The sequence below is a fragment of the Lethenteron reissneri genome, chromosome 47 (genome assembly GCF_015708825.2).
Source record: "Lethenteron reissneri isolate LAM-NWPU_2019-01 chromosome 47, ASM1570882v1, whole genome shotgun sequence".
Classification (NCBI taxonomy): domain Eukaryota; kingdom Metazoa; phylum Chordata; class Hyperoartia; order Petromyzontiformes; family Petromyzontidae; genus Lethenteron; species Lethenteron reissneri.
Genome location: NC_083825.1, coordinates 10,789,515 through 10,813,189, shown reverse-complemented (window position 1 = coordinate 10,813,189; position 23,675 = coordinate 10,789,515). Strand labels below are relative to the sequence as shown.

Genomic DNA, 23,675 nt, shown 5'->3' with positions numbered 1-23,675 from the left:
GTTTGGCCTGTGCTGGTGAACCCTACCGTGGGAGTGGGGAATATGCAGCATTGGTTTAGGGGGACACCGATGGAGATGAGCAATACCTCGGTGTGGGTTGAGCAGGGAGATTCTTTGACTCAACTGTTGAGAGGTTCGTGTATAATAACCACCAGAGTCGAAGTCGGTCCGCAAACTCAAACGAGTATGGGGCAGTGGCCTCCTGCATGTGCCATACCGTTAGTGTCAAGCTCCGCCGCTCGCAACAGGTGATATTTTCTCCATTTCGCTCTCGGCTTCGCTCGCCGCTCCATTCTCATCCTACCACCTCTCCCGTTCTCCCGCAATCAGGGGAGGCTCTGAAGGAGAAGTCGCGTTCCCGGCAGAAGTCGGACGACGCCAAACAGAAGCCAAAGCAGGAAACCAAGCAGCAGCAGCAGCAGCAGCAGCCGCAGGAGCCACCCCGCAAAGACAGCGGCGGCCACCGCTCCGGTACCGCGGCAGATCCGGCGTCGGCCCTGCCAACCGCCGCGCCCTCCGCGCCGAAGCCTCCCGCGGGCTGCGCCGACAAAGAGCCGCGGCGGCGCGGAAGCGGCGGCGGCGACGCCAAGACGGAGTCGCGGTCCGGATCGGCGGAGGCCAAGCCCCAGCGCGGCGTGCGGGGCTGGCGGCCCAACCGCGAGGCGCTCAACGTGGACAGCGTGTTCTGCGAGCGGCGCGAGAAGCGCGGCGGCGCAGCAGCGCCGCCCGCGGGCAGTCCCGCGCGGCCCGGCGGCGGCGGCGGCGGAGCCGTCGGCGCCGCAAGCAGCGGCAGCAGCAGCAGCGGAGCGAGCAGCGGCGGGAGCGGTGGTGGAGTCTCGGTCGGAGGGGGCGGCGGCGGCGGCGGAGGAGGAGGAAGTGGCGCGGGCGGTGGAGGGGGTCCAACTGACGGCGCTGTGGTTGGGAAGACGGAGCAGCCGGACAGAGCGAGGAAGGCTCCGCACGCCGACGGCAAGCTCCCGAAAGCGGGGGAAAGTACGTTTTCAAGGATGCGCGCGCGTGGCGGTGAGCGCGCTTCGCTACGAACCCGGCGACCCGAGTTCCATTCCCGCTCACGGACAACAGCGGTGTGGTGATTATCTGAACCGGTCCTGAGCCTTCCCCAGATTGAGTACCTCTCACGACCAATAACAGTGGTGAATATTGGTTGTGGGTCTCCCCTAGGTTGACTCTGCCTGGTGTGGTGTGTAAACATCACTGGGTAGATAAAGGCGGCCGGGCGTGGTGCCGGCCACCCCACCCCCCTCGTGTGCCGTGCCGGGCTTCATAGGCGTTCGCTAATAGCACTTGCCCCAACGGTCTGTTAAGGCTATAGGGGGAATCTTTGTCTTTGTTCGAAGACGACGATCTCGGTGTGGGGGCGGGGTAGCGGATGGCACAGTGATTAGCGGCATAGTGATTAGCGCCAATGCAGTACGAACCCCGGTGAACTGCACGGCTCGCATCGGTGATGAGGAGACAACGGTGACCCTGGATGGTGCCAGCCATGTCACTCCAACCCCCTCTTGTGCGGAGCCGAGTGCCGACCTTAATAGGTGCTTGCTATAACAGCTCCTATCCCTACGGTGGACAACACTAAGTGTGGAATGCATGCGTGTGTGTGTGTGTGTGCGTGTGTGTGTGTGTGCACGTGTCGGAGTGTCTGTGCTCGCTATGTTGCTGAGAGTGCACGTGAAATGCATTATTCCGGCAGCTGAGGCTTAATGCCCAGCCAGGCATACATACATCGAGCTACCATCTGCAGCGTTGGTGTCTGAACTCAGGTCTCCCGTGTGCCGCCCACTCGCCTTCAGAGGCGCTCGCTGACACAATTGGCCTCAAGGTTCTACGTCCGCTGACGGCGTTCGATAGCAAGGCTCCATGTGCACCGTTTTCATTGGAAATCTTGCCAGTAGAGTGACAAGAGAGTGCAGTGCAGCGTCACATTTCGCATTCAGGCATCAATCGTGCGCCCTCCTTGTGACGTGGCAGAGACGCGGGGGAGGGAGCGGTGATGATGCTCGCTCGCTGCTCGCTCAACACTCTTGCAATACCCCTAATGAAGCTGTCGCTGCTATGCGCGTTGCAATCGCAGCGGGCGTGAGCTGTGTTGGTTTATGCATGCACCGCTGCTGCTGCGTGTTACTAAAAGAGTGTGCGTGCATGTTACCAAAAGAACATGTGCGTGCGAGGGGGTGAACGCTCGCTCGCTCACTGGTGTGACCGCGTGCGACCAACGCCGTGCCCGCCCGCGTGCGCAGAGAGCGTCGAGGAGGAGCGGGACTGGCTCAACGGGCCTCTGCTGCGGATCGAGTCCGGCTACGACAGCGGCGACCGCTGCAGCAACAGCTCGGCCAGCCTGGACTTCTCCCCGCTGGCGGAGCTGGCGCTGGGCGGGTCGCACGGGGATGCGCACGCCGCCACCGACGCCATCAGGTGCGCCCCCCCCCCCCCCTCGTGCACTCGGTTTGTGATGGCGGCCGCCGGGGCCGCAGTGCCATGCGGCCAGCAACAAACGGCGGTCTCGAAAGGTGAATCGAGCAAGGTTACTAGAAACTAAAACCGTAAACTATTTTTTATTCTACCAGGTAAGGCCCACTGAGCTAGGTAGCTCTTTTTCAGTGGCGACCTGGCCACAAAGGATATCTCAATGAAGTGGCTTATAGTGTATAGCAGCCCAATACTCTAAACGTGTGATGTTGATTATAAATGTGGAAGAAAAAAACGGAGGACCCAGAGAACAATCCACGCGACCACGGCAGAACATGCAAACTCCAAATCCACTGGCGTTAGGGTAAGGGTCGAACCCATGAGCTCCTGTATACCAGGCGAGGTAGTTAACATCTCGCCACCGTGGCGCCCTACGATGCGAACATGGAGAGAGAGGAGACGCTGGACGGGGGATCCAAAGTGGAGCCGCCCGAGTGAAGAAAGCGGAAAAAGAAGTGAGGTGACATACAGGGTGGATGAGACGAAGCGGCCTGCTCAGACAGTCCTCGACTTGGGTGGAGGAATTAAGGAGTGAGATTCATGGGAACGATCACCGTGGTAGTCGTTAGAGAAGAGGCATAAGGAGGTGGCTTGCAGTTGCAATGGCGGCAGGGGTGGGGAGGACGTCTTCTACCATACGGTGGGGAGTTGATGGGCCGGCATTTCTACATTCGTGTCGAGGTTGGCGAGCGAGCCAACGGGGGGACGGCTTCAGGAGTTCACCTCGAGGAGAATGTCTGAAATTGCACCGTCGGAGAATGCTCTTAAGTGAGCAGCGGCGTAACTCTGCGGTGCGCGGTCAGGGATTGGTGACTGCCGTCGCTCTGCGAGCCGTCATCAATCGTCTCTTGGCGTAGCAGACGAGCCGCACGCCTGCCGTGCGATGCAGTCCATTGCGGAGCATGGTAGTGGTGGTGGTGGGGTGAATCGGGGACGTAGCCTTAATCTCGCACACACGCACGCACACACGCATGCACGCACACTAGCTCACGCCGGTGCAGAGGGACCCCGCGATGTCGACGTTCTCGCCGGGGGGGTGGATCCACCGAGTCGCAGCCTTAATTCAAACACTCGGTGCATCGGGGGACCACGCACTGCACGCATAGACAAAGTGTCGGTGGGACTTGCGCACCGGGGCGCGCAAGTCCCACCTTCATGTGCTTTTCACAAAGGGGGTACGCAGGGACTTAATACGAAGACAAAAATCCCCCATATAGCCTTAACAGTGTGTTGGGGCAAGTGCTGTTAGCGAGCGCCTCAGAAGACCGGCATGGCACACGACAGGGTGGGTAGCCAGCACCATGGCCGACCGCCTATTTCTCCCCAGCGGCGATGTTTGCACACCACACCAGGTACTAATTTGAGGCTGAATCGACTTAGGGGAGGCCCGGGACCGGTTCAGATCATCACATGTTTAGGCCATGTGCGGGAATCGAACTCGCAGCGCACTAACCACAACACTCTACCGCTCCCCGTAACCGTAACACACGGACACACACACACACGCGCAAACATTGGCCCAGTGCATAGGAACACGCACCGCCTTGACAACGCGTGCGCTGGCAGGGACACTCGCTCGGCGGTGCCCACCGGTGATTGCTCCGCATCGCGCGCTCCCTACGCGTGCATGTGTCCCAGATCCCCCGTCCGGAGGAGACGCGGTGGAAAAGTTTTTTTCCATTATTATTTTTTCTCGTTGTTGTTGTTGTGGTTGGCATCGAAACGACCACAGAGGCAGAAAATTGCGGCAACTCGGACGGAATTTTGTGCCAGATGTTGACGCAAATTGGGTTTGATGCCAACACGCGAATCAATTGCCCCCCTCCCCCCCATGCGTTCTGAGCGAGCTCCCGGTTGGAATAAAAGTTGCACGAGATAAGTTGAGCGGGCTCGGCCAGGACACGTCACGGCGGTCGAGCTTAAGGATGGAGTGGCAGCCACAGGGGAGGTGGGGGGGTGCAACGGAGATGGAGCTGTGCACTTAGAATGTGTATGCTTAGTAACGTAAAATATATACGTTCATGTTTGTTTTTATATTAAGAAAAAAAAGGTGGAAATACCGAATCGTGACCCCCCCCCCCCCCCCCCCCCCCGTGATCTCCATGTGAGACTTTGACCGTGGCTTGGCTGCTTCCTCCTCCCACAGGCCGGGCCCGCGGGCTCGGGGCGACGCCACCGGCGACCACGGCGGGGACAGCGTCGCCTCGTCCGACCCGGACTCGCCGCACCTCCTATCGCGGCACGCCTGGCCCACGCCACAGCCCAGTAAGTCGGCGCCACACCGTGCCTCACCGTGCCTCACCGTGCCTCACCGTGCCACACCGCGCCACACCACGTCACACCACGTCACGCTATGCCATAGCGTGCCATACTGTGCCACACCGTGCCATGTGGTGCCACACTGTGCCACATTGCACCACACTGCCACACCGTGCCACATGGTGCCACACTGCACCACACTGCCACACCGTGCCACACTGCCCCACCGTGCCACACTGCCACACCGTGCCAGATGGTGCCACACTGCCTCACCATGCCAAACGATGCCACACCACGCCACAATGCCACACCAGGCCAGCGACACGGAGCGGCACACCACACGCTGCCGGATTGTGCTGCGAATCTCGTGAAATCGCGGCTCGCCAAACTACACCATGGCGTACGTCACCAGGCCTAAGCTCTAGAGCGCCGCACCACCCTGCAGCACCACCCTGCAGCACCACCCTGCAGCACCACCCTGCAGCACCACCCTGCAGCACCACCCTGCAGCACCACCCTGCAGCACCACCCTGCAGCACCACCCTGCAGCACCACCCTGCAGCACCGCACTGAGCCAGACTGCGCTACGCCGTGCCGCACCGTGACGGCGTGCCACACCATGCCACCCTATACGATGCTGCCCTCCCTATACTGTGCTACAAAGTCCCATGCAGCGCTAAAATCCAGCACATCACTCAAGGCTCTTCTCCCCTGCACTGTGCCAGACCCTGCCACGTTTAGCTCTCCGCTACGCCTGATGCAATTACGTTTGTTGCGGTACTTCCACATCAGCCATGAGAAAACAAAAACGCATCTAGCCACGCAGCGTCAATCATGCTATGCCATATGTATGTTTGCACACTGAACTTCTTTCGCACCGTACGTAGCCAGCCGTGCTAATCGGAGGTGCGGGGGAAGGACAAAAAACAGACCCACAAAAACATACAGAGAGCCATACTCAGAGACCCTGAGACACCCATAGAGACCAATAGAGACTGACAGAGACCCACAGAGAAACACATTGAGACTCAGACACCCATAGAGACCTATTCAGACTCACAGAGACACCCATAGATATGTCATGCCATCCCGTGCCACCCTGCACCCCGCGTTACTCTACGGTACGCCCCCCATGCCCACACCATCCCGCGTTGTACAAAATCGTAAAGCACCTCAGCAAGCGACGCTGCGCCACGCTGACCGCGTGGCACGGCACTGTCACCCCACAGCAGACCGCTTCATGACACGCAGACTCCACAAATTCAGTTTCCCTTTCAACTAAACTGAAACTCAACTATTTTTTATTATTACCAGGTAAGGGCCACTGCGCCGTGTAGCACTTTTTTAGAAGTGACCTGGCCACAAATGATAGCTCAACGAAGTGGCTTATCACGTGGAAATTTACAGCCGCCAAATTATCTTAAATGAGTGATGTTCATTCTAAATATGGAGGGAATAACTGGAGGACCCGGAGAAAAATGCACGTTACCACGAGGAGAGAGACACGCAAACTCCAAATATACAGCAGGTATGAATCAACCCATGACCTCCTGTATGCCAGGCGAGGTAGTTAACATCTCGCCACCGTAGCGCCATTCCGGACCGTCTAGACGAGTGCTGTTTGTGAGCGCCTCTTTTAGGCACACGCGACGCATGGGGGGGGGGGGGGGGACGATGTTGGCAGCAGCGTAAAATGTTCAGCCACCTTCCCCTCCCCCTGGTGCTGACGTTTGACCGCGACCACCACAATTTCGATTTGCTAAACGAAGCCATTATGTGGTAATGCCGTCTTTTAACCCCAACCATCGGATTGAAACTAACGCCCAACCAAGGTAATTTAATAACAATTGCCACTGAGCTGCAAGAGTCCTGCATTAAATACATCAATGGAAGTGAGGAGGATCATTCACCGGAGAGAAAGCTTCCAGGGATGACTCGCTCATTATTTATTTTTATCTGCAGCGGGTGTTAAAATAACATTACATTGGCAAGGATCACATCGAATCGAATCAAACATTTCCATTCAGCACAGCTGCTGGAGTTGGAGGTCACCCTTGCGGAATGTCTAAATACAAATTCCGGCGTGTGTGTGTGCGTGCGCACGCTTGTGTGTATGTGCATATGCGTACACGCGTGCATGTGCATGTTCGCGCGTGTGCATGTACGCGCACACACAGTGTATATTGTGGGGAGCGGTAATGAAACGGTTAGCGCGCCGTGCTATGAACCGAGCAACCCGGGTTCAATTCCTACTCTCGGTCAACACCAGTCATGATTATCTGAACCGGTTCTGGGCCTCCCCAAGGTCCACTCAGCCTCAAATGAGTACCTGGTGCGGTGTATAAACATCTCCACTTAGGAGACAAAGGCAGCTGGGCGTAGTGTTTGCCACCTTCATCGGTGCTCGTGAACAACGCTTACCCCAACAGTCTGTGAAATCTATACGGGGGGCATCTTTGTCTTGGGAAGCAATGCTAGCTTTGGTACGGTTTGGCCAGCGAGAGCTTTGGTGTCAGAGATCCATCAGACTGTTTGAAATTAAACTCGGACGGGGTCTTGGCGAACAGGGTTTGTGAAGGGTACGGGCGAGACGTTTGGGACGCGGGGGAATAAACCCGGAGGTTTTCTTGAGCCTGGCTTCTGTCCGTCATCGGACGTCTCGCTGTGTTTTGTTACGGGAAATGCGTGGCCCTAGCGATCGCCGCGACCGCCGAGCCAATGGTTGACTTCCCGCAGCCGCCGGTGATGTCTTACGGGGAGTTACCCAAAGCGTGCCGGTGGCTGGACATCAGGCCATTATATGTCGGAAGCATAAGCCAATTTAGAACATCAACTTAAGGATAAAAAGTAGCAGTTGATTAAAAATATCTGTTACTGCGCCAGTACTGCTGTCCAAGGCTTTTATTGCAAAAGCAATAACAAATCTCGGTGGACTCTGATCTTGGAAAGCGAGGATATTAAATATGCAAAAACCGGGTGAGGAATTTTTTGATTCGGACTCAAATGGACATGGAAGTGGCCCAGAGCCAGCCGGTTGTGGAACATCTGTGGTCATATTTCAACGGGCCGGTCCTTCTGTAGGACGGTCACAGTTGACTCCCCACAATGACTTCTGTTAAGTGGCACTCGTTTTATTCTTCCCCTGGAGGGGGGGGGGGGGGTGGGATGAGAGGCCGATCCGGTCTGGGAATTGATGCTCGCAGCGCAACGTAACCTTAACATTTTAATTCACAATTACAACGTTATTTTAATGTACTACCATGCACTTCTTAGCCTAATTCGACTGATTTCCGTGGCCTTAGCCTCCCCCCCGGGTTGTGCCAATGTCGGACAGGTCAGAGGTTAAAATAGCTCGCCGGCGTCTGTGAGCGGGGCGGAGCAGACGCCGTCAATAACCGCCTGGGTGCCCACCTACCCCATGCCCGCCCTCCCCCGTTGATCCTCGTGGGCCTCAGGGAGGCCTCAGGGAGACCCCCTCACCCCACTCTCGGTGTCCTCCCCAACCACTTCCTGTCTCTGTGGCACTCCACATTCCTGGCTCACTATTCACGCTCGCGCACGCACACATATACAAGTATGTATGCGTGTGTGTCTGGCCTTTTTTTTGTCCATATATAGGGGGAAGGCTGTCTATATGTGGAGACAGACTTGCCAAGTCTCTGGTGGGGTCTTCAGACGATAGATTAACATACCAGACTCTGATGTGGCGCTTTGGACAACAGACTGACTAAACACATGGTTTCAAAGACAATAATGCCAGCAGAGACCGGTTTCACGCAGAGTTTGATCCCTGACCATGATGCTTAACACCGGTGCCATTTAAACCTGAGCCCCTGGTTCTCGGATCCCCCTGATAGATTGATTAAAACCTAAAACGAGTCCTCTATTATAGTGCGGGGGTCAGCGCCTTGCTGATGCTCATGGAGAAAGGGCACGGGGCGAAACAACGGGAGTCGACAAGATCGAGGGACGGCTTTCACGCCGCACGTGCGGGGAAATTCACTCGGGTTGCCTCTTGAATACCCACTGTGAGCTAATGAACGGTGTGAGTGGGGTTTGCATTGAGGTAGAACAAAAACCGGCAGCAGCAGCAGCAGTGCCCCTCCTTCATTGGTGAATGAAATTAGTTTTTTTTTACGTTTGCGGTTATCCAGCTCGGAGACACGAGTGTGTGCCTAGCACCACCCAGCGGCCACACACACACACGGACACACACACGGACACACACACACACACGGACACACACACACACGGCCACACACACACACACACTGCCACACACACACACACGGCCACACACACACACACGGCCACACTCACACACACGGCCACACACACACGGACACACACACACACACGGACACACACACACGGCCACACACACACACACGGACACACACACACACACGGACACATACACACACACGGACACACACACACGGACACACACACACACGGACACACACACACGGACACACACACACACACGGACACACACACACACACGGACACACACACGGACACACACACACACACTGGCTCACACACACACACGGCCACACACACACACGCTGGCTCACACACACACGAGGACACACACACACACACGGCCACACACACACACGGACACACACACACACGGACACACACACACACACTGGCTCACACACACACACGGCCACACACACACACGCTGGCTCACACACACACACGGACACACACACACACACACTGGCTCACACACACACACGACACACACACACGGACACACACACACACGGACACACACACACACTCTGGCTCACACACACACACGCTGGCTCACACACACACACACGGCCACACACACACACACGGACACACACACACACACGGACACACACACACACTGGCTCACACACACACACACAGCGGCCACACACACACGGACACACACACACACGCTGGCTCACACACACACACGCTGGCTCACACACACACACGCTGGCTCACACACACATACAGCGGCTACACACACACACACACTCTGGCTCACACACACACTCTGGCTCACACACACACGCTGGCTCACACACACACATACGGCCACACGCGCACACACACACACACGCTGGCTCACACACACACACCATCCCAACAGGCACGCTCAAAGTGTCTTCTCTCGCCTTGCAAGCGAGCAATGGGGGGAGGCTCCCATCATCACTCTCGGTCCTAAACCAGTGGTGGAAATCCCATCGGAGAACTGGGCCTTGTATACGATCATGTGGCTGCTATAAATCTCCACGTGATAAGCCACTTCGTTGAGGTATCACTTGTGGCCTGGTTGCTTCAGAAAAAGGAGCTGCATTGCTCAGTGGGCCTTACTGGATAAATAAAATAACATTTTAGTTTTAGTTGATGTGCGTACATATATATCTGGTACGCATTCAAGCTGTGTGTAGTTCAGTGGGCTTTACCTGGTGAAATCAAAATAGTTTAGTTGTATTTTGTGTATTTATCGTCATTTCTTTACCTATCCTATACTTGGCACCCCTATTGTTTATTTATTTTGTTTTTACTTTCTGACCCGCTCCGACTGGACATCAGTGAAAAAGAGCTTCGTAGCTCATTGGATTTCTCCAGGATAAATGAAGATTTTGATTCTCGTGTAGGATATGATGCTGTACAGCATCAGCACTCCGGGGGCAGGGACTGCCGGGCGGTGATGCTGACGATGCCACTCCTTCATGTGATGCTGCCACCCTTAACGGGTGCTCGCTGACAACCCTTGCCCCAGCATGTCTGTGTGGCTACGCGGGGGGAGCTTTGTCTTTGTGCGCACAATCGTTCCAATGGACGAAATTTGATAACGGCCTTGTACGGGATGTTCAGCAACGTCTAGCGGACGGTGAGAGACGATCGTCGTCGCACGTTGACCGCCGCTCATGGCAGCTGTGTCGCCATCTGGTGTCTCCCCGTGGCTAGAGTCGCCCACGGTCCCGTGGACGACGTCTCAGATACGGAGGGCTGCCATTGGCGCAAAGGATGATGGGAAATCGACAGCGGAGGACATCGCAGCTGCGGAAATGACGTTTAACCCCAAGCCGTCGAAATTCATGGACCTTGACAACCTGAGTACGTCTTTTGTCGGTGCAAACACCTTACGATCTCCATTCGTAATTTATTTGTGGGTTAGCCTACGTAAATTAGTGATCTGACAATAAATTTGGCCAATGCCCTCCGCCACCCGACATATGCAGACAAGCGTTTAACACGCCAATTAACGACGCGCATCTTATTGAACGGCAACGTTGATTTATCGTTGTTCATTTTCGTCAGGCCTACCAGCAGACAGCCATGAGGAGTCTGCGGAGGAAGGCGGCAGTCCGACCGAAACGACCGGTCAGCTGGAAGCGTCGGAAGGCCTCGGCATCACTGTCTACCAGTACGTGGACCCTGCCTGTGAGTATACCATGCGACAAGTCGCGGCGACGTCACCGCGGCGCTTGTGCCAGGCTCGGTTCACTTTGAGGCCGTCACGTGGGAGTGCGGAAGGCTCTCGCTTGCTGGCAGGCGGTCATGTGACGGATCCGGGTGCCGTGGCTTGACTGCCTGAGATGACCGCACGCACCCGCACACCGTTTACCTTGTGCGTGCCGTGCGAGTCGCCAAACGGCACGACCGCTTCCGTCGAGCCTCTGGCACGGCAACTCGCCGCACAAATTGTGTTTGGTGCTACACACGACGTAGGCTGCATCGTGAGCATGACGTGTTGGCTCCTCGTTCGTTGTAACTTCCTAGCATGGTGCAGTAGAACAGACTTGTTTTCTTAAGGCGAGCCGTATTCCTACAGGGCTACGCTCTGGGATGGCAGGGAGAGCCATGCGGACAAATGCATTGTTGTGCTGTGATTCTATGCTGCCCACCTTCACTAACACGCACCGAATAGTACGGTCAAGTGCAGTCAAATAACCTCCACGGCCTGGGGGGGGGGAGGCCTTCATCCAGCAGTGGAGTGACAAAAAGCGGCAAACACGCGTCCCCTGCTCAAGCGAAGATTGGGAAGCGCTTGACTGCTGCTGGCAGTCCCGGGCCGGCATTGTAAATTCCACATTTCAGTGGTTGGGGAGAAGTCTCTCGACAACCCAACCGACGTTGGCTTAGTGCACAGTGGTGCCAATTTCTTTTACCTCGGACAAACGGGAGGATTGGAATCGTTTGCCAGTTGTGACCCAGCTGCCGTATCTGCAGCAGCGAAAGCTCGAGATATCAACTGCGTCGCCTGGTGTACAGGAGGTCGTGGGTTCGATCCTAACCCTGACGCCTGCTGTATATTTGGAGTTTGCATGTCTCTCTCCCCGTGGTCGTGTAGATTTTTCTCTGGGCGTTTCAGTTTTTCCCTCCACATTTAGAAACATGTATTTAGGGTATTTGACTGCTATAAATGTCCACGTGATAAGCCACTTCGTTGAGCTATCATTTGTGGCCAGGTCGCTTCTGAAAAAGAGCTCGAGAGCTCAGTGGGCCTTAGCTGTAAAATAAAAAATTGTTGAGTAGTTTTTAGTTTAATATGTTGTCGGCTCTCTGTGGGTTGTTCTTTTGGTGGTCACCGACACGCTCCGGATCTGATACCGACGCAAAGAGTGGTGGTGAACATCTTGGGAAACCAGATTTAATGCAAGTTTAAAGTTCGGGTTTATTCATTCGAAATCAGAATCAGAATATTGATCCTGGAGAAATCCATACTTGGTATCTGAACCGAAGCATGTCGGTTACCACCTACATATACCAGCTTTCACGTGAGTGCTAAAGTCTAGTATTATTGGGGAGGTGGGTGCAATAATCTGGAGATGCACGTGTGTATCACCACTTGCCCCAACAGGCTCCGATTTTTTCCGCACCTCCGATTAGCACGGTTGGCTACGTACGGCGCAAAAGAAGTTCAACATAGATACAGTAAACCCTTGTTAATTTGATACATATGGGACTTGGTGTTTACAAATTATCCAATGTTCTGAATTATGTCCAATGGTGTACTCCCCAGTGCCGCCTACCCCAATTAAAAAATCCTAATTTGTTTTCCAAACTCTTACACGCACCATTCGCATTGACACACCTGCATTGATTCTGTCCAAATCCTTCGATTTGTCTCGCAGACTAAGGGCTTTATACTTCAGTCCCTTTCTATTACTTGTTGATGTCGGTGTAGACGACTTGTCTGAGAGGGTTGGCTTGCACAGAGTGCACAATCAAGGTGAAGTCCAAAGCGACAAGGTCTGCACTGACACTCACCACGCGCACCGCCACCAGATTGAGCGTTGTTTTGGTCGTGGTGCACGACGTTGCTCCACGTGCATGCCGAAATCTGACTATTCGGTATAGCAAATCGGCTCATGGCGAATTACTAATACACCGTTACATACCGAAAGCACAGGCGTGCCCAATTATCCCCAATTGCGAATTGTCAAATACCGAAATAACGAGGTTTTACTGTACTTATATTCAAGGCTATAAAGAGGATTTGTGTCCATGTTCGTGTGTGTGTGTTTTGTGCAGTGTGTGTGTATGTTTGTGATTGTGTTTTATGCGTGTCTTTGTCTTTTGTTTATGTTTATGTGTATTTTTTTGCAGTGTTGGCATAATGGTCAGCACTTTCACGTGTCACTATCCTACCAATTAGAATTCAATTTCACACCACGCGCATCCATTGGCAGTGAGCGCAGACCTCCTCTTGATCCACTCAGCCTTAAAAAAATGTAAGCTCACCAGCACTGAGGAGACACAGGCGGCCGGGCGTTCGTAGCCCTGTCCCCACCGCGCCCTGTGTGCCGTGCCAACCGCATTAACAGCTACTCGCTCACCAACGCTTGTGCCCCAAACCGGTCTTCTAACCCACGCCGACGAGGATGTTCTTGTGTGTGTGTGTGTGCGCGTGTGCGCGTGTATGTGCGAACGCGCGCGTGTGTACGTGTGTGTGCGCGTTCTAACTCGCATGGCCGTGCCGCGCCAGCTAACCACCCCCTCGCCGCCCCTAACACTCGGGGCCGTGCCACGGACACTGCGCGGGACCCCCTCCTCTCCTGGCCAGACGGCCGGCCCGCTCACCCTGCCCCCAGGTAGTACCCCCCTCCACCCGCTGGATTTTCCTGCCTACCCACCCACCCATCCTCCCACCCACCCATCCACCCACCTACTCATCCACCCACCTACCCATCCACCCACCTACCCATCCACCTACCTACCAACCACCACATTAATCCACCCACAAATCCACTTACCAATCCGCCCACCAACCCGCCCACCAACCCGCTCACCAAACTACCCTTTCCACCTACCCACCCTCTCACCCGTCCAACCTATCCACCATCTCCCATCGCATGTGAGTACCCAGCTGCTTGCTTTGCCGGCATGGAGCTCTCGACCACTTGGTCATGGTCACAAGTTGGACAAAGACGTCGGATAAAACCCCCACGACCCGCACAACATGGGGAGGCCCTCATCCAGCAGTGGATTGGCAAAGGGCTGTTCAAGTACACTTGTACAACTTAACCGTTTCTATTCCATTGCCCGAAGGAAAAGTGAGGCGTCAAAGTGAGTTCCTGCTCAAATCAACACCGAGGTTGTGCTCCGCTCTCGCCTGCAGCCCTGAGCCAGTGGTGGATATTCCACATTCCTATGGTGGGAACGAGCCTATCCACAGAACAACCAGTTGTTGACTCCTCCACAGAGTGGTACTAAATTTTATCGACCCCCCAGAGGAATTATGGGCTGGGTGAAACTCAAAACCGGAATTTGAACTTGCGGCCTTGCGATTTGCGAGCCGCTCGCTCTAGCGCCGAGTCACCCTTGGCCGGATGCCAGAAGGAAATCCTCCGTCGAATTCGTGCCCGTGAGGAAGTAGCGGTGTCACTTGTTTGTGCACAAGGGAACTTGCCGTGGCAGTAAAAGTCACGGGCATGCCCCCGTCGTCCTGACGTTGGCATGCCGAGGGTGAAACCAGAGAGACGACGCGAGCGTAACCACATCTGCCACCGGTCCACCCTCCACTGGAACACACGATCGGAAACGGAACTGTGCGGCGCATTTAGTCTGTCTCGTCTCGAACCTTTTGCCACGCACTACTCCTGCGGGGCAACTCCCGAGGACAAAGGTGCCCGCAGGAATGTGCGCTCGCGAAAGGCTCGAGAGAAGAGATGCTCAACGCCGCGCCCCAATGCGGCTCGCAAACCCCTACGACCCGTGCGTCACGTCCATTCTCCCCAGCGATTGATAGCCAATCAACACCCCTCGCTTATTCAACAAACGGAGCAAATGGAAATCTGTTAACCGAGCTGCCACGCGCACCTGCCTGCCCCCCCCCCCCCCCCCCCCGTGCCGCCCCTCTCCGCAGCTGGATGGCGGATCATCCGCTGCTACAGCCGCAAGGTGCAGATGTAGCAGCGCAGCGTGGCCCCCCCCTCCCCATGACGGACGGCCCCCCCGTGTCGCGCGCCGGGGCCGCCTCTGCCGCCTCTGCCGCCGCTCGCCTCTCCCAAGCGACGCAGACGTGTGGGCCGGGGCCCTGCGACGAGTGCGGCCACGTGCGGGGCGCGGGCGCCGTCTATAGCGCTCACTACCTCCTCTACGGCCCCCCGGCCGAGCACCACCCGCTCCCCCCCTCCTCCTGCTCTTCTTCCTCCTACTCCTCGTCCTCCTCCTACGCCAGGATCTCCTCGTCGAGCGACCACCTTTCCGGCGATCGCCTTTCTCCGTGCGGCGGCGGAGAAGGAGGGGATCGGCCGCCCCTGGCGCGGACCAAAAGCGACCTCACCGCCAATCGGCGGCAGGCGCTGAAGGAGCTGGCGCCGGGCGGCTTCCGGACGGACGGCTGCCTGTCGCTCAGCACGTCGAGCGTGTACCAGCCGCGCTGGGCCGACGCTGGCGCCCACCTGCGGCAGAGGCACATCACCTTCTCGCTCCCGGCGACCGAGCCGGCGGGTGGCGCCGGCGACGATCCGCGGCGCTTCCCGTTGGCGGCGGCGGCGCCGCGGCCCGCGGACTTCGGCGCGGGGGCGCGCGGGTCGGACGCGGTGGAGTCGCTCGTCTCGCCACGGAGAGCCAAGCTGGGCCCCCGCGGGGCGCCGCTGCGGCTCTCCTACGAGTCGGTGCACTACCTGGTCGGCTGCCCGCAAAACCTGCCGGGCAAGTGGCGCGCGGAGCGCGGCCGTGGCGGCATCGGCGACGGTGGCGCGTGGGTCTACGTCAAGGATCCGCCGACCCCCCCGCCGTCTCCTCTCCCTCCCCTCCCTCCCACCCTTCCCGTGCTGGCGTCGCGACCGCCGCCGGGCGACCGCCCGCGGAGCCTGACGGAGTCGGCCGTGCCCAGCGTGCGCTCGCTCATCGAGCAGTTCCAGGACGCTTGCTGGGGTGGCCCCGTCTCTCCGCAGCTGCCAATGCAGCGCCTGGGATTTCTGCGCCAGCAGCAGCAGCACCAGCAGCAGCCGCCGCAGCAGCAGCCGAGCATGGGCGGTGATGGCGAGCGCAGGACTTTGGAAACGGTGTCGCGCGCGGGAAGCATTGGCAGTGTTGGCTGCGGAGGCGGCGGCGGCGGCTGCTGCTGCGAGGGCGGCGCGCACGCGCGGCGAACTCACTGCGGCGGAGCCCTGGCCGACGCCGCCACGCAGTGCGAGCAGCCCGGGGAGCCCGGCGTCGACGGCCGGCGGCTCGGCACGGTCGCGGCGGCGAGCGAGGGCTCCCCGTGGCTGCCGTGGCACCAGCAGCAGCACCAGCGGCGGCCGCAGCAGCGGCGGGAGTCGGCGGGGGCGGACGGGAGGGACGGCGTGGAGGCCGAGGTGTCGGACCTGGAGTCGCTGTACCGCGCCAGCCTGCAGGCCGGACACGGCGCGGCACCGCGAGGGGCGGCCGGCAGGATGGCCGTGGCGCAGGACGGGGCGCGGCATCCGTCCCCCACCTCCACAGGTCAGCGCTGCGCTCGCTCGCGCCAGAGGGGGTGGGGGGGGCGAGGGCGACACGGGCTCTTTCTGCCCTAAGGCGTCTTTGAAGGCAAAGGCTATGATGGGTCTTCTTGCGCTGAAGGTGTCGAGCGATGGATGAAAAGAAACTCCCTGGCCTCTGTATATTTGTGAGTGCAATTTAGGGTGGCTAGGATATTAGATGACAGGAAAGGGGCAAACTGCAGAGCCACCACATGTCTCCCTCTCCATTTCATCGCGTCTCCATGTGTGTTGGCCTGCTCACCGTGAGCTGCCAGGCAGCCTTCCACATTTCACGTAGCCTCATAGTGCACGTGGCCTGGCACAATTGCCCCTTCCCGGTTGGTGTTGACCCACTCACCCCCTCGTGTGCCGTGTCGACCTTCATCGGTGCTACTCGCTAACAGCACTTGCCCCATCAGTCTGTTAAGGCTGTCCGGGGGATCTTTGTCTCCATATCCCTCTCGTGCCACTCAGGACAGGGCCCCGTATACTGTTGACCCGGCTGTTTGTAAAGGAGGCTCCGCTGTGCGGGAGGTGACCGGTGGTTTCCGGTGCCGTGCTGCGCCTTAACGTGCCGCCCTGTGCCGCCCCCGTTCCAGCGAGTCCCGGTTGGCGCAAGCAACACTCGGGCCCGGCATACAGCGTGGCGCTGCGGGCCCGGTCTCGCACCCCGGCTCCTGCCGCCGAAACTCTCGCCGGGTACGCAGCACACCGCTCGCAAACGCACGCTCCGAAACACGTCCTCTTATTCATCACATTTAGCGTGTTCCCTCTGCATAGCCATGGAGCATGTGCACGGTGGGCCCTTTGAGGCCTAATTTACCTCGCCCTCTCCCACAGTCCTCCGCGTCCGTGATTCAGACGCCCCAGTAACCCTACCCCTGGTGCCGCCTGCCGCTGCCTCCCGTTCCGCGTTGCCTGCGCGCAGCGTGCAGGACGCCGTGGGGGCCACCGCCGCCGCCGTGGAGGAGCCGTCCTTCGTGATTTAAGGCGCCAGGCGGAGGCGCAGCAGCGACAAGCGAGCGGCGGCGACCGCCACCCCGGCTGCCAACTCGCCGACCGCCCCCCCCCCCACCACCATCACCGCCGCCCCCTCGCGCGACCCCCCTCGCCGAGGGGCGGCTGCTCCCGGCCGGGCTGCAGTCGCCGTGAAGAACGTGGAGTGGGGGTTGCGCAGAGATGCACGCTTGCATGCCGACTTAGAGCGCCACAAAGCGGTGAACTGGATTCACAGCTGCAGCCCCCCATTGCTGCTAGACCATTCACCGCCAATCATTTCACGTTGATTAATGGGTTTTAATTGTTCTACGATTTTTTTTTTCTCTTAAGATAGAAGTTGTAATCACAATGAACAGCGTGGCTTTCGTAGTCTTAGGCGTGGCTTTGTACACTTAGCAGTTCCGCACACTCCCCACTGATCGCACAGTCAACGATTTGATTTCTGTGTGCTAATTAACGCGCAGCGAAACCGAGTTAGATTCCCGTGCCACGGCTAACATCGGTGGCAAGTGATACCTGTACAGTTTCGGAGCCTCCCAATTCACCAACCTGCACTGACCAGCGTGGTGAAGTATGGCACAACAGCCTGACGTGGTGTGGGGGAGGCCTTCATCTAGCAGTGGATTGACAAAGCACTTATCAAAGTGTATATCAGTGACCACGATGGAGACGTTACAGATCCCAGGACATTATCCACAAGTGAAAATTTCTCGCCATGGCCCGTTAATATTATTTTCCAAATGTCACAATAAGGAGTTCTTCCCTTCAATGTACGTACAGTTGGCTGTAAGTTGCTTAAGGTCCCCGGTTAAGTGATTCACTGTTCATCGCCGAAGCATGGCAAATGCCGCTCTCATCGTGCAATATATACGCGTGCCCTTCGCCGTTCTTAGGACCGCGGTTGCGTGGACTCCTCGTGCGAATTCCACCATCGTCTCTGACCCCCCACCCCCAACGTCGAATCGCAACGCCAAATCGGGATAGGCTGGTTCAATCCCGGTGGCATTCCCACATGGTGGTAAAGGTCGCTGTTGTTATTTGTTTCCCGTTTTGCCACGTCGTTTGCCATCGTCGTCAGCCTCGCTTTCATCGCCGTCGCCCCCTTCGGTTTTTCCCCCCCTCCAAACGCGTGATCCTTGCGAGGCCCCCCTCTCTCGTGTGTCGCACTTGGGAGGGGACCGCCTTTAGCCCGAATCGTCGCGGTCCGCTGTCGCCGAGAATCCAGTTCGCCGCTCCGAGTGGCCGCCGCGGTGATGATGCCTGTTGTTGTTCCCTTCGTTCACTTACTGCCTCCCCCCAAGCCGCCCCCGGTTCCTGAATGCCTTCTCAAAGACCGAAGCATTTTACGCATGGCAGCCCGCACGCAAGAAAACTCCTCCCCAACCCTCTCCCCCCTTTTAAACGAGCAGATGACTGCAGCAGCAACAACAGAAACAACAACAATAATAATAGAGATAATACTGTCAATGACATGAATTAATCGCCACCTTGCACTACACTAATAGGCGTGTAAATATAACGCGCGCGCGTACTTACACCTTCAATGGGGCATTGCATTGCACAGAAAGCGTGGTTTCACTGCAGGTTTCTCTAGTCTTTCACGGCTGCATCTGTCGTGCACGAATGTTTCTACGTTTGTATGCAACACAAAGTATCGTTTGCGAGCGAGCTCGAGGTGTAGTGCATGCGGGTAATGGCATTTGATCCGAAAACCTAAGATTTGGTGCTGGCATTAATATTATTACTGTTAGTATCATATTATATTTAACGTACAAAAATAATGTAAAAAAATGGAAAGTTTAAAGAAATGTACAATAGCATGTCTATTAAACTAGATATAACTTTTTATCAGTACTTTATGGAATCACGCGGTTAATCAACCTTCCTTTATACTGTTTCTTGCTAACGTCACCTGAAAAAAAACTACCTTTTGTAAAACTCACTAAATAAACTACTTACAGACGAATCACTCCTGTAAATAGACGTAGCCCACACGTGTACATACTATATAGATATATCCCACGCTGTTGTATTATTTTAGAGGCTTAAAAGAGAGCAGGTTAACTGCATATTTTTGGTATTTCTCGTGAAAGGCTCTTTGTAACGAAGCTGCTTGGACTGAATCGTCGTTTTAAGTTCACAGCTGTATATTGGAAAGATTAAACTTTTTTTTATCCGAATGCAAAGTGTTCCCCCCCCCCCCACCCTCTTTTACGTCTATATTTTGTATTTGGTTATTTATTTTATTTTTCGTTCACGGAAGTCGTCCAGTTTTTTTTTGTTTGGAAAGAAAATGTTTGACTGTTCATAAAATAAAATAAAACGAGAATTAAAAAAAAGATTTATCCCAGACACCGACGGTAACACCGCGATGAGGATGTACAGTCGAGCACAAAACACACGCACACACACACGCACGCCTCCTCCTCCTCCTGAGTAGTACTTGCTGTACAACTCCCATCCAGAAAACACGTAAAGCAGTTTTATGATGCCTTTTATTAAAGGTTATGTTGCAAATCTTGGTGTGTGTGTGTGTTGTGTCATTTGAGTGGTCCCTGTCCAGACGGTGTACTTTTCACCACCACAGTGGTGAGATGTTTCACTACCTCGCCTGGTGTACAGGACGTCGTGGGTTCATTCCTGACTCTGACGCCTCTATATTTGGAGTTCACATGTTCCCCTGGTCGTGTGGATGTTTCTCCGCATCTTCAGGGGTTTCCCTCCACGTTTAAAAACACGCGTTTAGACTATTTGGCTGCTGGAGATTCCCACACGTTGTGCCACTTCGTTGAGCTATCATTTGTGGCCAGGTCGCTTCTGAAAAAGAGCTGCATAGCTCAGTGGGCCTTGCCTGGTAAAATAACAAAAATAATGTTTAGTAGTGAACGATGCCATTGCACTTGCACGCTAGATTCACGTTTAGTTTCACCAGGAGAGAACTCTTGAGTTGCAGGAGAGTAGCAGCTTTGTGGCCATAAGGTTCACGTGGTTTTTTTTTCACCAATTATATCATGATTGCCCCGTGGTGTCGTCTTGTCACTAGGAATAATCCATCTCACAGAGAAGCACCCACGCCCTGTGTGAGAGCTCACAAAAGCAAATATAGCAGAACTACTTTTGGAGAAATCAAGTGGTCGTTGATGCACACCCTCTAGGAAGCAGCACCACTTTCCCCACCCACTGTGCAATGTTCATTGTTAAGACGCGTGTTCAACATCGCATGACGGTCAACTTGATATTGTTTTGATTTACACAGCTGGAATTTGGCCAAATTACGTGCAACATTTTTTTTTACACGATGCCTTTTGCGTGCGCTCGTTGGGGACCGATCTTAAGGCCATCGGCCGACTGCGCTTGAGAACTCGGTCAGCTCGTGGGTGGATGACCACATGCGAGCCCAGGCGGTGCGAGCTCGGTGCTCCGACCTCTGGGCCACGTGGCCTGCCCTGGTCATATCACAGATCCCTTGAGAGCCTGGTGCACACCAATCTTTCCCTGACTGTGCCCGACCTCTTCGAGATGACCGACCTTACCCGAGCGGCCGTGCACATGTCTAACCAACTACCAGGCGACTCGCACACCTATAAATCTGATATCTTTATATTTCGTGCTGAATTTCCGACACGCCAACCCCCACCCTCCGCCTGTCAGGGACGTGTGGGAATGAGGGGAATATTTTCCAGGGCTCTCAACCCCTGCCTGGAATTGAGCCCTGCTCGTGAGAATGCAGCGACACCGTCTTAAATCCCAGAGTGCCGTGTTACGAATGAGATTTCCAGCAAATTGAGGGGGTGGGGGGGGCGGGAGACCTTCGATTACTCATTGCCAAACATTGGCCCATGGGCCTGGGAATCGGGCCCGTGTAGCGCAATGTGCCAACAACTGTGCCACCACTACACCCGATGGTGCCTGGCTACTGTAGATGTGATATGGAGTTGCTCCATTTTGAGACTGGTTCCCACCATGTGAATGTGGAATGTGCAATACGGGTACTGGCTTGGGGCCTGGTACTACCAGAGGATATAAAAACTGATTCAATTGGTATGTGGGTATCAAACAAACTCTCGGACTGTAAAAGATCTTCATAGCTCATCGGATTCCTCCAGTCTGCATAAAGATTCTGATAATCATGTCATTAACTCTGGCTTATAACACAGAGGTAGAAATTTGACTAACGTTTGGCCTGCCAGAGTGCAGATTTTATTTTGTGTAACCAGGTGAGACGGGGACACGCGTTTCATTTTCACAAGTGACTTCGGTCACCAGAATGACAATCCAAACCAAGTTGAGCGAGGGCAGAGAGGCTGATGAAGTTGTAAGTCGCATTGCGAACACGTTGCTCTGAATACGGTTCGGGGGTTGTGGTCCCATGACCTTCGTGGCGGTAGATCGAAGCCAGCAATTAACAGATGTCGGGATTCTTTCACGGGAAGTTTGTAACTCCTTGTGAACTCAATTCGGCTTTTCAAGCTTCATCATCATCAGGGTTGAAGTCGCATCGTTGAAAGCGAAGCGCGTGAGCCCAAAAGGCCTTGTTGCGAGACTTCTCATGCCAGTACTAGTAATACGACCTTACGAATATACTTTTATTTACTTATTTTACCAGGTGTAAGGCCCATTGAGCTGTACAGCTCTTTTTCAGAAGCGACCTGGCCACAAATGACAGCTCAACCCAGTAAGTGGCTCATCACGTGGAAATGTGTAGCAGCCAAATACTCCAAGACGAATGTTTCTAAATGTGGAGGAAAAAACCGGAGGATTCGGAGAAAAATGTCCGTGACCACAGGGAGAGACGCGCACACTCCAAATATACAAGCATCAGGGTCGGGATCGAACCTACGACCTCCTGTATACCAGGGGAGGTCGTGAAAAACACTCGGGGTCGGTGATCCGTGTCCTATTGACAGTATCCATACAATTGGTGGTCACAAAACTCGCCGGAGGTCCGCAATGTGCAGGACGTCTTGTTAGGCCCTAAGTTATTGTGTTGGTTGAAAAAAAAATGCGTAGGCGCAGCCCTGCAAGTGCTTGAACGCAGCCCTGCGGGTAGGAGGAGCCCCTGCGAATGGAAGCTCGAGACTGGATCAGGGGCCGGCAACCAAAATAACAAGGAGCCATTTTTTCTAAATGCGAAAAAACCCGGAATATTTCAAGAGCAGCAATGCATGTGAATATGAGACGGTCCATAATAAATAACGTCACGAAGCAGCCGCGGGTTTGACTTCTCCTGCTCTAGAGGGGAAGGAAAACCTGCGGCTCGACTCTTCCACATTGGACTAGAAAGTGTGGAAAGGGGTGGGGTGTACCCACACTTTAGCCCACTCATGTGCAGCTTGCTGATCTGTAGCGGGCACGAGGAGACAGGTCAGGGTGCCAGTTCGTTTATTCCATCTCCATACACTGCTCCATCCGTCATCCACAGCTCCCTCCTCCATCCACAGCTCCCTCCTTCATCCACAGCTCCCTCCTTCATCCACAGCTCCCTCCTTCACCCATAGCTCCCTCGACCATCCACAGCTCCCTCCACCATCCACAGCTCCCTCCACCATCCATAGCTCCCTCCTCCATCCACAGCTCCCTCCTTCATCCACAGCTCCCTCCTTCACCCATAGCTCCCTCCACCATCTACAGCTCCCTCCACCATCCACAGCTCCCTCCTTCATCCACAGCTCCCTCCTTCATCCACAGCTCCCTCCTTCACCCATAGCTCCCTCCACCATCCACAGCTCCCTCCACCATCCACAGCTCCATCCACCATCCATAGCTCCCTCCACCATCCACAGCTCCCTCCTTCATCCACAGCTCCCTCCATCCACAGCTCCCTCCTTCATCCACAGCTCCCTCCACCACCCACAGCACCCTCCTTCATCCACAGCTCCCTCCACCATCCACAGCTCCCTCCATTCACAGCTCCCTCCTTCATCCACAGCTCCCTCCACCACCCACAGCACCCTCCTTCATCCACAGCTCCCTCCT

At 55.6% G+C, this 23,675-nt stretch overlaps 1 protein-coding gene across 8 annotated transcripts in view; it reads left to right on the top strand.

Moving 5' to 3' along the window:
• The window catches only part of LOC133354557 (mucin-19-like), a 246,981-nt gene extending 226,761 nt beyond the window's left edge, over positions 1–20,220 (top strand). For 6 of the 8 annotated variants that reach the window (XM_061571483.1, XM_061571484.1, XM_061571482.1 and 3 more), the window contains 9 exons: positions 331–993; positions 2,259–2,433; positions 4,634–4,752; positions 10,711–10,860; positions 11,065–11,187; positions 13,736–13,841; positions 15,116–16,683; positions 17,300–17,399; positions 17,629–20,220. In XM_061571483.1, the coding sequence (XP_061427467.1) occupies positions 331–993; positions 2,259–2,433; positions 4,634–4,752; positions 10,711–10,860; positions 11,065–11,187; positions 13,736–13,841; positions 15,116–16,683; positions 17,300–17,399; positions 17,629–17,689 (3,065 nt within the window). In that variant the 3' untranslated portion in view covers positions 17,690–20,220. Of the gene's footprint in view, positions 1–330; positions 994–2,258; positions 2,434–4,633; positions 4,753–10,710; positions 10,861–11,064; positions 11,188–13,735; positions 13,842–15,115; positions 16,684–17,299; positions 17,400–17,540 lie in introns of all 8 variants that reach the window. The other 2 variants (XM_061571488.1, XM_061571489.1) reach the window with 2 other exon arrangements.
• Positions 20,221–23,675: the final 3,455 nt, after the last annotated feature.